This window comes from Anopheles nili, chromosome 3, assembly GCF_943737925.1.
Source record: "Anopheles nili chromosome 3, idAnoNiliSN_F5_01, whole genome shotgun sequence".
In the NCBI taxonomy this organism is placed as follows: domain Eukaryota; kingdom Metazoa; phylum Arthropoda; class Insecta; order Diptera; family Culicidae; genus Anopheles; species Anopheles nili.
The window spans coordinates 49,667,510-49,679,912 of record NC_071292.1 but is presented as its reverse complement, the minus strand read 5'-3'; the positions used below and the strand labels follow the sequence as shown (position 1 = coordinate 49,679,912).

The 12,403-nt window shown below is 46.5% G+C and overlaps 1 protein-coding gene across 1 annotated transcript; it reads left to right on the top strand.

Moving 5' to 3' along the window:
- The first annotated feature begins 9,121 nt into the window (after positions 1–9,121).
- LOC128725689 (conserved oligomeric Golgi complex subunit 6) lies at positions 9,122–11,137 on the top strand. The gene is made up of 3 exons (XM_053819453.1): positions 9,122–9,313; positions 9,378–10,832; positions 10,907–11,137. The coding sequence occupies exons 1-3, from the start codon at positions 9,122–9,124 to the stop codon at positions 11,135–11,137; spliced, it is 1,878 nt and encodes a 625-aa protein (XP_053675428.1).
- Positions 11,138–12,403: the final 1,266 nt, after the last annotated feature.

Genomic DNA, 12,403 nt, shown 5'->3' with positions numbered 1-12,403 from the left:
CAAAAGCCGTCCACAAACGGCCAACAAATCGGCCAACTTCACGTCGCCTTTCAAGAACGTGTGCGCTTTTTGGTGAACGTTTCAGAGTAGAGAGATTTTATCACCACGCAACCGGACGGGTCTGCAAAGTAAAAATAACCCCTTTATCCGTAAAAGGGATTTATTGAACCCACCACCGGGTTAACCCTTCACGTGTGTGAGATAACATCATGGTCACATTTTCGGTTTTCCGGTGCGTTTATACCTCCAGGGTGGATGTGTTTGCGATGCTTAAAGAGTTGATCCTTCGAACCGATGCCTGCTACGATCGTGAGCAGAAAAGACCTTGAGCTCTGGTAGCACTACAACCTGCCACCCATCACCATCCAAATTAGTTTACATGAATATTAACCAGCAATGCCATGAGAGGCAAATGGGGAGTTGATAATAAATCCTCGTTACCGCACTGTCGGACAAGCGCTCAACAAGGCTCTAGGCTCCGTTTACGCGGCCAGAGCCCCACAACGCGGGCTAGTATTCCCCCGTCGGTGGGGCATTGAAATTGATTAGCAAATATGAATAATCAATAACGGCGACGAACGATTCCACACGACAGCTCGACCCAACGCGAGCCCGTGGACTTAGTTCCGTGTAGCCCATCCGGTTTCCTTGAATTGGCACATAATTGAGCGTATCGAGCGGGCCAGGGAACAGCGAGTGTGGTGTCAATTGAATTTTTCGCCATAATTTATTCATGTCTCAAAGTTTACTCGCAACGCGCCTCATTTCACAGCCAGCATGTGCCACCTTACGCTGGTAATGTAGCAGCTTCTTCGATATTATTAGACCTTTGGTTGGTTGTGCCGAGCGGTTTCGGGCGCGGTTGTGACATCACAAACAGCACAAATTCGCGCAGCTTCGCTTTTTCCCACGAAATTCGTGCAGGGAAAATCCCAAACGAGGCAGAAAATCCGCCGGTGGCAAGAAAGTAAACGGCAACATATTACTGTCAGCGGTACACGGCCCGCAACCCGGCGGGGAAAGTGCTTTTCTCGGTGCGGAAACATTATCGCAAACGGGGAGCCCGGGTTTTTCTCTACCAGCATGAGGAGCGTACTTTATTTGATGCTGTGTCGCTGAAATATGTGCTTTTGTGCTTGATGTTCCAATGGCGGCGGAGGTTTCAGTGGCTTGTGTTGTTACATCACGCGCCCTATTTTGAGGCGACTCGAAGGTGTGAATGTTTTCCAATGCCTAAGCCTAAACATGCACGTCAACATTACCACACCTTAGCAGCAGAAGTAGTACCATGTTGCAGACGTCCAGCCAGGAACAACCTCCGGACGCTCGTAGTAGAGAAACACATTACATTAAAGTCGTACGCCCTAGGCAACAGCAAGAACAGCTGTCCGGCTGGAATCACTGGAGTCACGTCAGGGCGCGTTGAATAGAACGTAATTCCCGGGAAAAAGCTACACCAACTCGCACACACACACACACCCGACACGTTAGGTCCTTGGCGACGTGAGGGCTTTCTCGTCGGCAAATATTTGAATGCCGGCAAACAAAGTAGCAGACGGAACCGAGGGCGACGTCAGCCCAGGTCCTGGAAGGTGTTCCGTTTTTCGCCCCGCACCGATCGAGACAGATTCGGTAACGCTTAATAAGGGACGTGCGTGTTTACTACGAGAGCTACGAATCCACCGCCTGCAAACTGCCCGGCGACATGGGCTACGACCTTCGACCCTTGGATCACGTATCATAAACACACGCTGCACGGTGGGGATTTTTTTTTAATTATTCACCAAGCAAAAGCCCCCCACGAATCAGGTTCTTTACGGCCAGGATTCCCAGGGTTCTTCAAGCTCTCGCAACCCGTAACATATGCATGTATTCATCCTTTGAACTTTCGCAAACACACAGACTCCGTGGGTGCGTCATCGCGTGGGTCGGTGTGAAAATTACAAAGGACTTTCCAAAAGCGCGTCCCAAAAAGCGAAGCCCTCGGGAAAGACGCGCGACCCACCGATTACGGCCGGTTTTGTGGTATTTACATAATCGCACACAGGCAACCAGCTGCAAATGAAATTGCTTCACCTGCTTCAGCTTCAGGAGCCGCTGGGGGGGCTTTTTTTAATATTGTTTCATCGTCCGGCCTGTGCGAGATAATGTGCCGCTGGATTCTATGGTCCTTCAGCGTGCTATCCGAATCGAAATCCCACTTTCGGAACAACGATTTCAAAAACACTGTAATTAATTCCGTTGCGCAAAAATCAACACGCACAAACCGACGCGAATCAGGTGTACACCTAAGCAATGAGCCAGGCGTGCTGCTGGAAAACTCTCCATGACCGTGTAGGGTCGTGGAAAACTCACCTCCCCCTACGCCCCTTCAGTTAGGGATAAAACAGCCCGCATCCATTGCACCTTTCCATCGCATGGTAGCAAATTCTTGTTTAAGGCTGATTTTTTTTCTTCTCCATCCGCTCGACCTCGACCATCTTATTAGTTAATTGTAAAATACTCCCGGCGTGTTTTTCCTTCCCGAGAAGCTAGCTCCCAGCGCTCAAAGGTCAAACGGAGCGATCTTCGCCCGCGGGACTGCATTGACCAGCCACGGGTCAATCCCATGGCGACCTTTTTGTGCCCTTTGGCAGGAGTTTGCCCTGAACGAGATAGAGGGGAAGGGAGCGAAATTATGTCACCAAAGTTCCTGACCTTATCGCGTACGGTGGACATTCTTCAGCTTCATGCTTTATGGTACAAAAACTCGTCCTGCAGTCCCGCTCGTTTGTAGTGTAAAGCGCGAAAAACGGCCAACCCTTTTACGGACAGCGGGCACGAGCGAGTTTTTATCTTACCCGTGGACGAACCCGCAAACAGCAGGGCAGCGCATTACTTCTGCTCGGTTGGAACGCATCGAAAAGGGCCACGTGGGGACTCTTCGCGAAGCTCGTACAATTTATAACACCGTAAGCACTTTAAGGCACTCGCAAATCTTGACTCGAAGCCCATTTTTTGGGTAGCGGCCAAAACAAACGCACCGTCGAAAATGGCGCCGAAACCTGAATCCTTTCGCTACTGGGGGGGGGAGGGGGAGTGGCCCACCCAACCCCCCCAAATGGGCGGGAAAACATGGCTTGGGAAAAGTGTTTCGCCTGATGGGAACAAGAACAATGGCTTTCCGTGCGCGAACCAAAAGCATGTCAGCAAATTTTCACTCTCTCTCTCTCTCTGTCGTTATCTCTTTGTCTCTCTTGTGCTTCTCGAAAAGTGATCCCCCCCGTTACAGCATCGGTGGGGGCGTCCGGGAGCCACCAAAAGTTCCAAAAATAGTTCACCCCGCCAAGGGAAATTCGTCACACCGATCGAAGGCGTCGCACGTCGGAGCACGTCCGATGAGGCATGAATTTTCATGTCCGCTGATTTCGGCCCCGCTTCTACCGGTTGGTGCTTTTGTGAACCCATTCCCCAAAAGTGCCTTCCCTCACGTGCTGAGGTTCCTCCTCCCCCCCCCACCCCTCCCCTCACTCCCTTCAGCCCCCACTCAACTCATTATGCGTCAGCGAGAGTCCTTGCCGGTGAGTTTGACTTACAGAGAGCAGAAAGAAAAAGGTGAAAATCGATAATTCGCTGAATGGAAATGCCACGGCTAGGCCGCCTTGTGGCCCTGTGTCGATCCATAATCGGGACGATGATTGCAGGCCCTTACCAACACACCTACACACATGTGGTGCAGACTTTACTGGCGATTAATTATGCCCCTGCTAGGAATCACCCCCGGGGTGACCTTTTCCCACCACCCTTAGGAGGCGGGTGGAAGATTTGTTTTTTTTTTTCCTGTCGTCGACATTCGAGAGAAAGGACGTTCTTCCCGGAATCGAAGCAATAGGAGACGATGATGACGAAGCACGATGGCGGCGACGATGACGAAGTCGACGATAATGATAACGATTGACCGAGTTCGGCCGTCGTCGATGTGGCATCGATTTCCTACACCCGTAATCGGTCGAGGCACGCAAAATGTCCTGCACAGGAATTCCGGCAAGGTGTGTGAAAGCCCTACGAGGGATTGTGGTGCAAAATCTCGCCGGGCTTTCGCGAAGATCATCGGTTAAAGATCGACCTTTAAACTTGCTGTCAAAGCGCAGGCAGCATCAGCAACACCTCCGTCAGTTGATGACGAAGTGTCAACGTTGAGCTAGGAGTTAATTTTGGGTAATGGAATTTTCACAGCCACCGAAAGGGGCTTGCAGCCTGGGACAAACAACCCACTCGGGGTTTACACGCAAACCCTTCATCCGGGGGTGGGAAAAAGCGCAACAAAAAGGGCACCGGGCGGGTCGGTCGAGCGAATGGAAAGCTTTTATGATGTTTATGAATAATTTCATTTTCCCAATAACCCACCGCAAAGCTCCCTGCAGCAGTTCCTGGACCGTCTCGTCTGGTGGTGGTTGAGAAGGAAAAACGAGCACTTTCTCGCAAAAGCCTTTGGGACATCTTGCGGCTGGGAAGGTGCTTCGGGAAGCCAAATAAAATGGTCGGTATAGTGCAGAAAACGAACACCCGTATTCATTACGACTTTAACGAACATTTTTGGGAACCGCGTCGTATTTCCGGTGCGGGTTTCGGTTGGGTGCCACGTAAAAAGGGCATCAGACGGATGCCCGCCCATTCCAAAATGGGATGTAAATTGGTCCTAATGATGCTCGTAAGATAGGTGCCAGGGGAAGGAGGGTTCAAGGACGTGAACCTGTCAGCGAAGGATTATCTCCCCAAAGGCGACCACCCCTGGAGTGGACGTTTTCTGTGAGGGATTTTATTTTCCTACCCCTCAATTCGGCTCATTAACGCGCGAAGGCTGAAGAAAATTTTGAAGTTCGTTTATTGCCGCTGTCATTAAAAGCATCGCTCGGGTCACCGGAACACCGGAAGCGGACGTCCGGCTAAACGGATCGGAAAAAAGGACACTTACACTGCGAGTGATCCCTTGCGAGGGTAATTAAATACGAAATATAGCGGGACCGAAATTGGCCGAGCACAATTTTCCTTCCTTCCGAACGAACGAAGAATAACAGTGAAAATTCCTTTAGACTTTCCACGACAGCAGCAACAACAAAAAAAGCGTTTAATGTTACTAAATCGCAAGGCTTTGATCCCTCGTGTTTTTGTGTACACGTTCTGGTTTTTATTTTGACCGTTTTTCCCTCAAATCGCCATGGTGAATGTTTTTAGAACAGCAAACAAACGCCACCTTTCGGAAGGGCAAACATGTAAATCCCAGCAACCACAGCCACGACCATCGCTCGACGTAAACGATTGAAAGCTAGCGCAAACTAGATCGCGCAAACTGCTAACCCAAACACAGACCAGATGCCCCTTTTGGTTTGTGCTGTTCGAAACGCGCCAGATGTGCGGCCGTCAAATCCGCCTCAAACACGACGTAAATCGTCGGTCACCGCGTGCCAAAAAGAAAATTCCACCAACCACGAAAGGAAAACAACGGTCCAATCTTTACACAAAAATCTACCACAGCAATACAGTGGCACACTCCTCGGGGCATGTAAACTTACTTTCTCATCTCATCTCGTTGGCTACTATCGCAGATCCAGTCCTCCAGCAGTCGTTCGTCATTTACACAATACCAAGCCTGGTTGACAAACGCATCATTCCGGATGGGTTTGTTTTGCTATCTTTGAAGTTTAATCAGCACCAAACCAACGCACACACCAAACCGAGCGCTGGATCCCTGCCGTTGGACTACCACTTTTAAACCATTTTCGACTAGCTAGTAAACACCGGAACCGTCACCTTGTGGCACCCTACTAGACCCTAGGGACAACGGTAGGATATCGATCCGAAGCGCGTTGTTTGCTTTCGCCGGCACATCCTCGCCCCACCCCACCAACCCACGCTTTCGCCCCCTTCCGTTGCACTTGAACTCTCGTAGCTGGGGATGCAGGTGACACTTCTCGTCCAGAAGGTTGTATTTGGTTCATTAGCACGCCGATATAGCGCACACCAATGCCGGGTGAAATTGTAACATTTCAACTCGTGCCAAGCTTTGGCGGTGCACTACAAACAAAAACACGGACCAACCAGACACACGCTCCGCTTCGCTCGTCGAATACTACGTCACGCGCAGACACTGTAAACTCGTTGGAATGGACGAACTACGGCCGGCAAGGATGCACTGGTGGTGTTGTGTGTGGAACGGAAGGAAAACAACACTTTTCGTTTAAAACAAAAATTCTGCCCCCGGCTGCACAACACACCATGGCCTTCGTTGTACGTGTGTGTGGGGGGGGGACGTTCGGGAACAATTTTCAATCTCACTCGCCAACTCTTTCGATTGCCCACACGGTTGACTTTATTCCGCCCTGCACTTGATCTCGGCCGATGAAGCGCACGGCAACGGCTTCAACAGAATGGCCCTTCTTCCTGGGCAGGCTACCCTTGTTTCACTTGATACCCTCGTTCTACGGGCAGTGTGTGATGAAACGAAACAAAACAACGGAACCTAAAGCTGCCACCTAAAGTGCTCTGGCCGTTTCACGGACGGTGGAGAGCTCGCGAACCGGTCGCCGCAAGTGGCAACTAGCAATTATCATTAGAAAAATGAACACGTTTAATGACAAACCACAAAAGTAACAGTTGGGAACGCACTTTATCGGCTAGCGGCTTACACAAACTCGAATAAAAGTGTGTAAACTAAGTCAATCTTACTCGCACAACGCACGCACAATCACTGGCCCAGCTGACGCCACGGATACCCGGCAGAATTACCGTTATAATGGGTAAAAGTTAATCCAACAACATCCGTGCGGTTGAAAAAGGAGTACACCTCGCACGAACACGACCAAAAGTGGCACCAAAAACGGTACTAATCACTCGAGAACAATGCGAGAAGTTCCGGATCGATTGCGGATTAGGTGCACGGCATTGTTTCGCAATATTCACTAATGAAACGTTCATAATGCCGTATCGGCCGGTAAATTAACTCTCCGATTGAAACGAGGCATGCTGGTGGCACTAGCTGGAGGAAGTGGTCGATTCGGGAGACTATTTTTGCTCCTAACTACAACCTTTTTTGATGGTTTTCTTCACAAAACCGTGCTACACAAAACAGTAATTGTCGATCATTATTCACACGCAATTACCGACTGCACTGTAGTTACGCCAAACACGCATCTTCCTGCAGCGAAGGTGACGAACGGAAACCCATCCGTTCCGATCCGAGAAAAACAACACACTCGCGAGGAATTTTCCGGGAAAAATGATTTTTCCGGCAGGTTGCCGAAGGGTTTCGAAACCGACGAGCTCCGTCCGCCAGCCAGTCGACTGCTGAGAGAGATGGTTCTCTGTTGGGGAGCCGTTTTCTCTTTCTGGTGGGCAGCAAAACCGCATGGAAGTATCCGAACCAACCTTCGGGGTGGGGGGCTACAGTGCATTACACAACTTTGCCATTTACTTCCTCTATAATAATAGTAAAATCAATATTTTATATTCTTGTGCAATTATTTAAGGATAATAATCCATACTATATCCGATAAAAATGTCATAAAACACTTTATGTTATCAATTTCGTCTCAGAAACAGCTACATTATGCTTAAAAATCAACTCGAATACTAACTCCGATTCATTTATACCTTGATAATATCAAATCAATTTAAATAGTCAAAATTGCAGTCGTGCCAAGATGCCGAACGTTAGAACAATATCAAAACCACAGGAATCAAAGAAAAAGGGTTCTCGTTCGCATTTATTGGGGGAAAACCGAATGTAATTGGAGCTTTCGTGTTTTCCCCTTTTCTGAAAGATATTCGAGTTTTCCCGAAAGCTCCAAGCCATTTCCCCTCCGCGTCACATAGTTTGTTCTCTATCTTTCTATGCTGTATTCTTTCCTCCAAACGATTACAATTCTACATTCCGAATTCAAACGTGAAAAGTTTATAAAAAGCACGTGCCAAGTATTTATGTTGATTTTTAATCTTAACTTACAAACCTTAAAGATAATACCCTTTACAGATCATTCAAGGAAATTTCGAATGCTTTCCATGCTTTCAGAACATAAAGAATCTTTTATGCCGCTTTTACATAAGGCTGATTGCCACGAGATTGAGCATCTCCATTCTTATGAACTCAATGTACCATATGTGCAAATTAATATTTTATGTACACTTATGACAACAACATCGCTCAAAATAGATGCTCAAAGCCGAGAACATATGGGGTTTTGGCGTAGATATATGTTTACATTGAAATTTAACAATCTACCGACACGAAATATGTATCTAAAAATAGATGCTGCCATATTTGAATATAAATACACATTGTTTAAGTACACATTTATGAATTACATAGCTCAGTAATGTACCAAATTGTTTTAAAAGTTTATGTTTTATTTCCTTTTGGTACAAGCTACGCAATGCTTGGTAAAATCTCAATCCAAAAGTTGATAAAAATTATAGCATGATTATTTTTGATATAATTTTACGTTTTAAATGACAATTTTTATACCCCCATCAAAGATTAAGACTGAGCCCTCCTCGTACACTGAACTAACTACTCTGATACGTCGAAATTTCAAGTCATAGAAAACCTTAGCAAGGAAGGTCTTGAATGTTTTCTGGTTATTCAGCCATTTATTATTATTATTTATTTAGGAACGGCCAATCCGTATTGAGAATATTTAACCCTCTTTTGAAGAATGAACATCCCATGTTCGTTTTATAACGATCATAAACAATGATCTTGATTATAATCGTGTTAAATATCTTTAACGATTCAAATAATAGATTTAAATGTTGACATATCTTTGACGTTTGTAATTGAGAATGTTTATGACGTATGTATACGGGTTCCCAGTTGTTATTGTTTTGACCGCCGTCGTCCGTGGCGCACAGTTTAGTGTTTTGCAACATTTTCTATTAAGGAAATTGATTTCTAGAGCTGTGAGAAGTAAAAGTGATTATTTTCATTTGTATCTCACTGCAATTCACCAGATCTTGGAATTTAGTACAATAGCACTGTGAGTATGAACTGTTTGTGATATTGATGCGAAGAGGAAGAAGCAGAACGACACGAAAGCATTTGTAACTATTCTAATTTACGTTTTCATGCCTTTATCCAGTTTTTAAAATGGATTCGACAAACGTACAAGAGGATTATATTCAGCAGCGATTGAATAAGGTGCTTGAATCCCGTATTGATTCCGACCGAGAAACATTAGATGCTCTTACGGATTTATCGACGTTTTTCAACGAAAACACCCTGCAATCGCGGCGGAATTTGAGAAGCCAAATCGAAAAACGAAGCTTGGAAATTAATAAGGTATGCAAGTAAGGTAAGGCATGAACATTTTCACCCTAACTAATAATATTGAATTATTTGGTAGAATTTTTTGAGTGCATTCAAAGAAGTGAAGGAAGTTCTAGACGGTATATGCGATGATATCAATTCCATGAGTCAGTCGGTCGATAACATGAAGTCACAACTCCGTAACACTGAAGCCCAAACGAAAGATCTTATCCAGCAAGCTAATGCATTGCAGGAGGATAATTCCAAGCTGCAAGTGCAGCAAAAAGTTGCCGGTGGATTCTTGTCCCGATTTCAGCTGTCCGTCGTCGAACATCAGATGTTGTATGGTACCAAACGTGATGCTCCGATCACGGCCGAATTTTTCCAAGTTCTCGATCGCGTACAGCGAATTCATGCTGATTGTCGAACGCTTATGCAAAGCGGATATCAGACGGTAGCTTTGGACATAATGGAGGAAATGACGTTACACCAGGAGGCTGCCCTTGAGAGGCTCTATCGCTGGACACAATCCCACTGCAGGAACGTGGAGTCCAACGAAATGGGAGTGTTGATCGTGCAAGCAATGGCCAGACTTCAGGAGAGGCCAGTACTGTTCAAATACGTCATAGACGAATATTCCACCGCTCGGCGGTCAGTTGTGGTGCGAAGTTTTATTGATGCGCTTACCATAGGTGGTCCCGGAGGGAATCCAAAACCAATTGAAATGCTTGCCCACGATCCCAAACGCTACATTGGTGATATGTTTGCAAACATTCATCAGATATTGCCGCCAGAGAAGGAAAACCTGCAAATGCTGGTTAGGAACTGCGATAAGGAGGATATTTCTGAGCAAATTCAATCGGCGATGATCAATGTATCGGACGGGGTGTGTCATCCTTTGCGTGTACGTGTGGAAACGATTCTAAACGCGGAGAAAGACACCATTATTTTGTACTCCATATTCAATCTGATCAAGTTCTATCAGAACATGATAAATGGAATCGTTAGGGGTGGACAGTTGGAACAGTGCCTGGCGGATTTACAGCTATTCTCCGAAACGATGTATCTGAACAGTTTGGCATTCCAGGTGAAGCATATACTTCAAGGTCCAAATGAGAACCGTATTGGACTGGAACCTCCCCAAACGGACCTAGTTCCTTCTCCAAGTGTCGGGCGGCTGTTGAATCTTCTTAAGGAAATTCTCTCAGTTGCCAGTATGGTTGCCGGTAGCAAAACGGATATCGTCAAAATAGTTGGATGTGTTATAGATCCATTGTTACAATCAGTGCAAGAATCGGCATCTCATTTGCCGACCACTGACATGGCAGTGTATCTGTTGAACTCGCTGTACCAAATTGAAAGCGTTATTTCGATTTATGAATATATGGAAGAGCGACTAGAACGATTGCGAGCGCAATCAGATGCGCAAATTGATACGCTGACATCGGAGCAGGCATCTTCACTTGTAGCAAATTTAAACCTCGGCCCGATATATACCGTGCTTCAAGGTAACGCTTCTCAGATAGATCAACGACATTTGCAAACGTTTGTGGTAAGTTATTAAGTTGAAACCCAAGTAATTTGTGATTTGGGCTTAACATTTTCTTTCATACCATCAATTCACAGACCAAACTGGAACAGTTTCTTCAAACACCCGAAATTCTTCTGTTACCACAAGTAAATTTGCTCATAAGCAGCGGCCATCGAGCGATGGTGCAGAAGCGATCGTTCAATGTGATCATTGCTATTTATCGTCAAATTTATGAACGCATTAACGATCCAAAGAATGGATACACAAATCCAGAAACGATTTTTTCTAAAACACCAGAGCAAGTAGCAGAGCTGCTTTGTGGCTGAAGGCAAATCATATTGATTATTTATTAACTGTTATATAAATGTAGATTAAATAAATAACTTTCCGATTGACATGCCGGGCATGGTGTAGAAATACAATTTATCAGTCTATTTCCCAGTAAAAAACGAACATTTCTTCTTCTTTCTATGAAGCAAGAGGTAGCCCTCTATATTTGAATATCCGTAACACTTTGAACGCCGCGTCACCCAAAAATCGGGTGACGGCAAATTTTTCAGAAATTTTGCAATTTGGTCATAAGGTTAACCACTTCTTTGATGGCTCGATTATTTGGAGTCATATGCCTTAACGAACATTTCAAATCATGTGTTTCATCGACGTCGACGACCGTTCGTCGATTTTTTTCGATGGCAACATATCCGTTGTCAATTTTGACAGCACGTGAAACCCATTAGAGTGGGAGAGACAAAGAGAAAGCGAGAGCGAAGTGACTTGAGCAGTAGAGAGATTCGGAATTCGAGTTTTATTTATTTCCCCCTAGAACACGCTCCCTTTTTTCGTTTCCAGTTTTGTTGTATCCTCGCCGACTAATCCCTAACTGTTCGTTTTCGCGATACGTCTTATCGGTGCCAATGAGTTCTGGCTCGCTAAAGTCCCGCTGACAGAGACCCCCTATTCGTGGAACGGTTTTGCCCGCGGTATCGCCCCACAGCGTTCAGTCTGTCGTTGCCCGTGTGTTCTCAAGTGGAACCGTGTCACCGCACCCCGCAGCAGGTTCGAAGCGCGTTTCGAACGCAACGTCCAGCCAGTGTCAGCCAGCCAGATCGTCTCGCGAATACGCTGCATACCGCTGCTTCATTTCCGTTGCAGCTCCAGCTGCAGCAAACGTTCTAACCAAATCAATGGCTGCTGTTTCGAGCGCTTGATTATTGCCTCAAAGTGAACCGATCGTCGAAAAGCGAGTGCACGGATTGTCAACGGATTGCTAGCGCGTAGAAGTGACCCCATAAAACGCGAAGCATTCCTTCCGCCGTTTGGTAGCCAACGCAATCCACCGAGTGTGCTTGTGAGCGCGCGTGTGTGTGTGTGCGCGGGGAGTGCATGGGAACGCTTTTGACGGAAACTTCTGCGATGACGACGGTGTGGATCGTTGTGTCGTCGTGAGTCAAGCGACGACAGAAGAAGAAAAAAAACGGCGGCGTACAGTGCGCGTCGATCGAATCCCGGTAGCGCGGTGTTGTGTGGTGGTGGGCTTGCGATCTCGAACTTCCGGTCCGGACCAAGCGGATGTGCGGTGATCGCTGAACCGC

Coding starts and splice junctions, on each gene's coding strand:
- LOC128725689 (XM_053819453.1), top strand. CDS start 9,122: ATGGATTCGACAAACGTACAAGAGGATTATATTCAGCAGCGATTGAAT. Junction 9,314..9,377: donor GAAGCTTGGAAATTAATAAG/GTATGCAAGTAA, acceptor ATTATTTGGTAG/AATTTTTTGAGTGCATTCAA. Junction 10,833..10,906: donor GACATTTGCAAACGTTTGTG/GTAAGTTATTAA, acceptor ATCAATTCACAG/ACCAAACTGGAACAGTTTCT.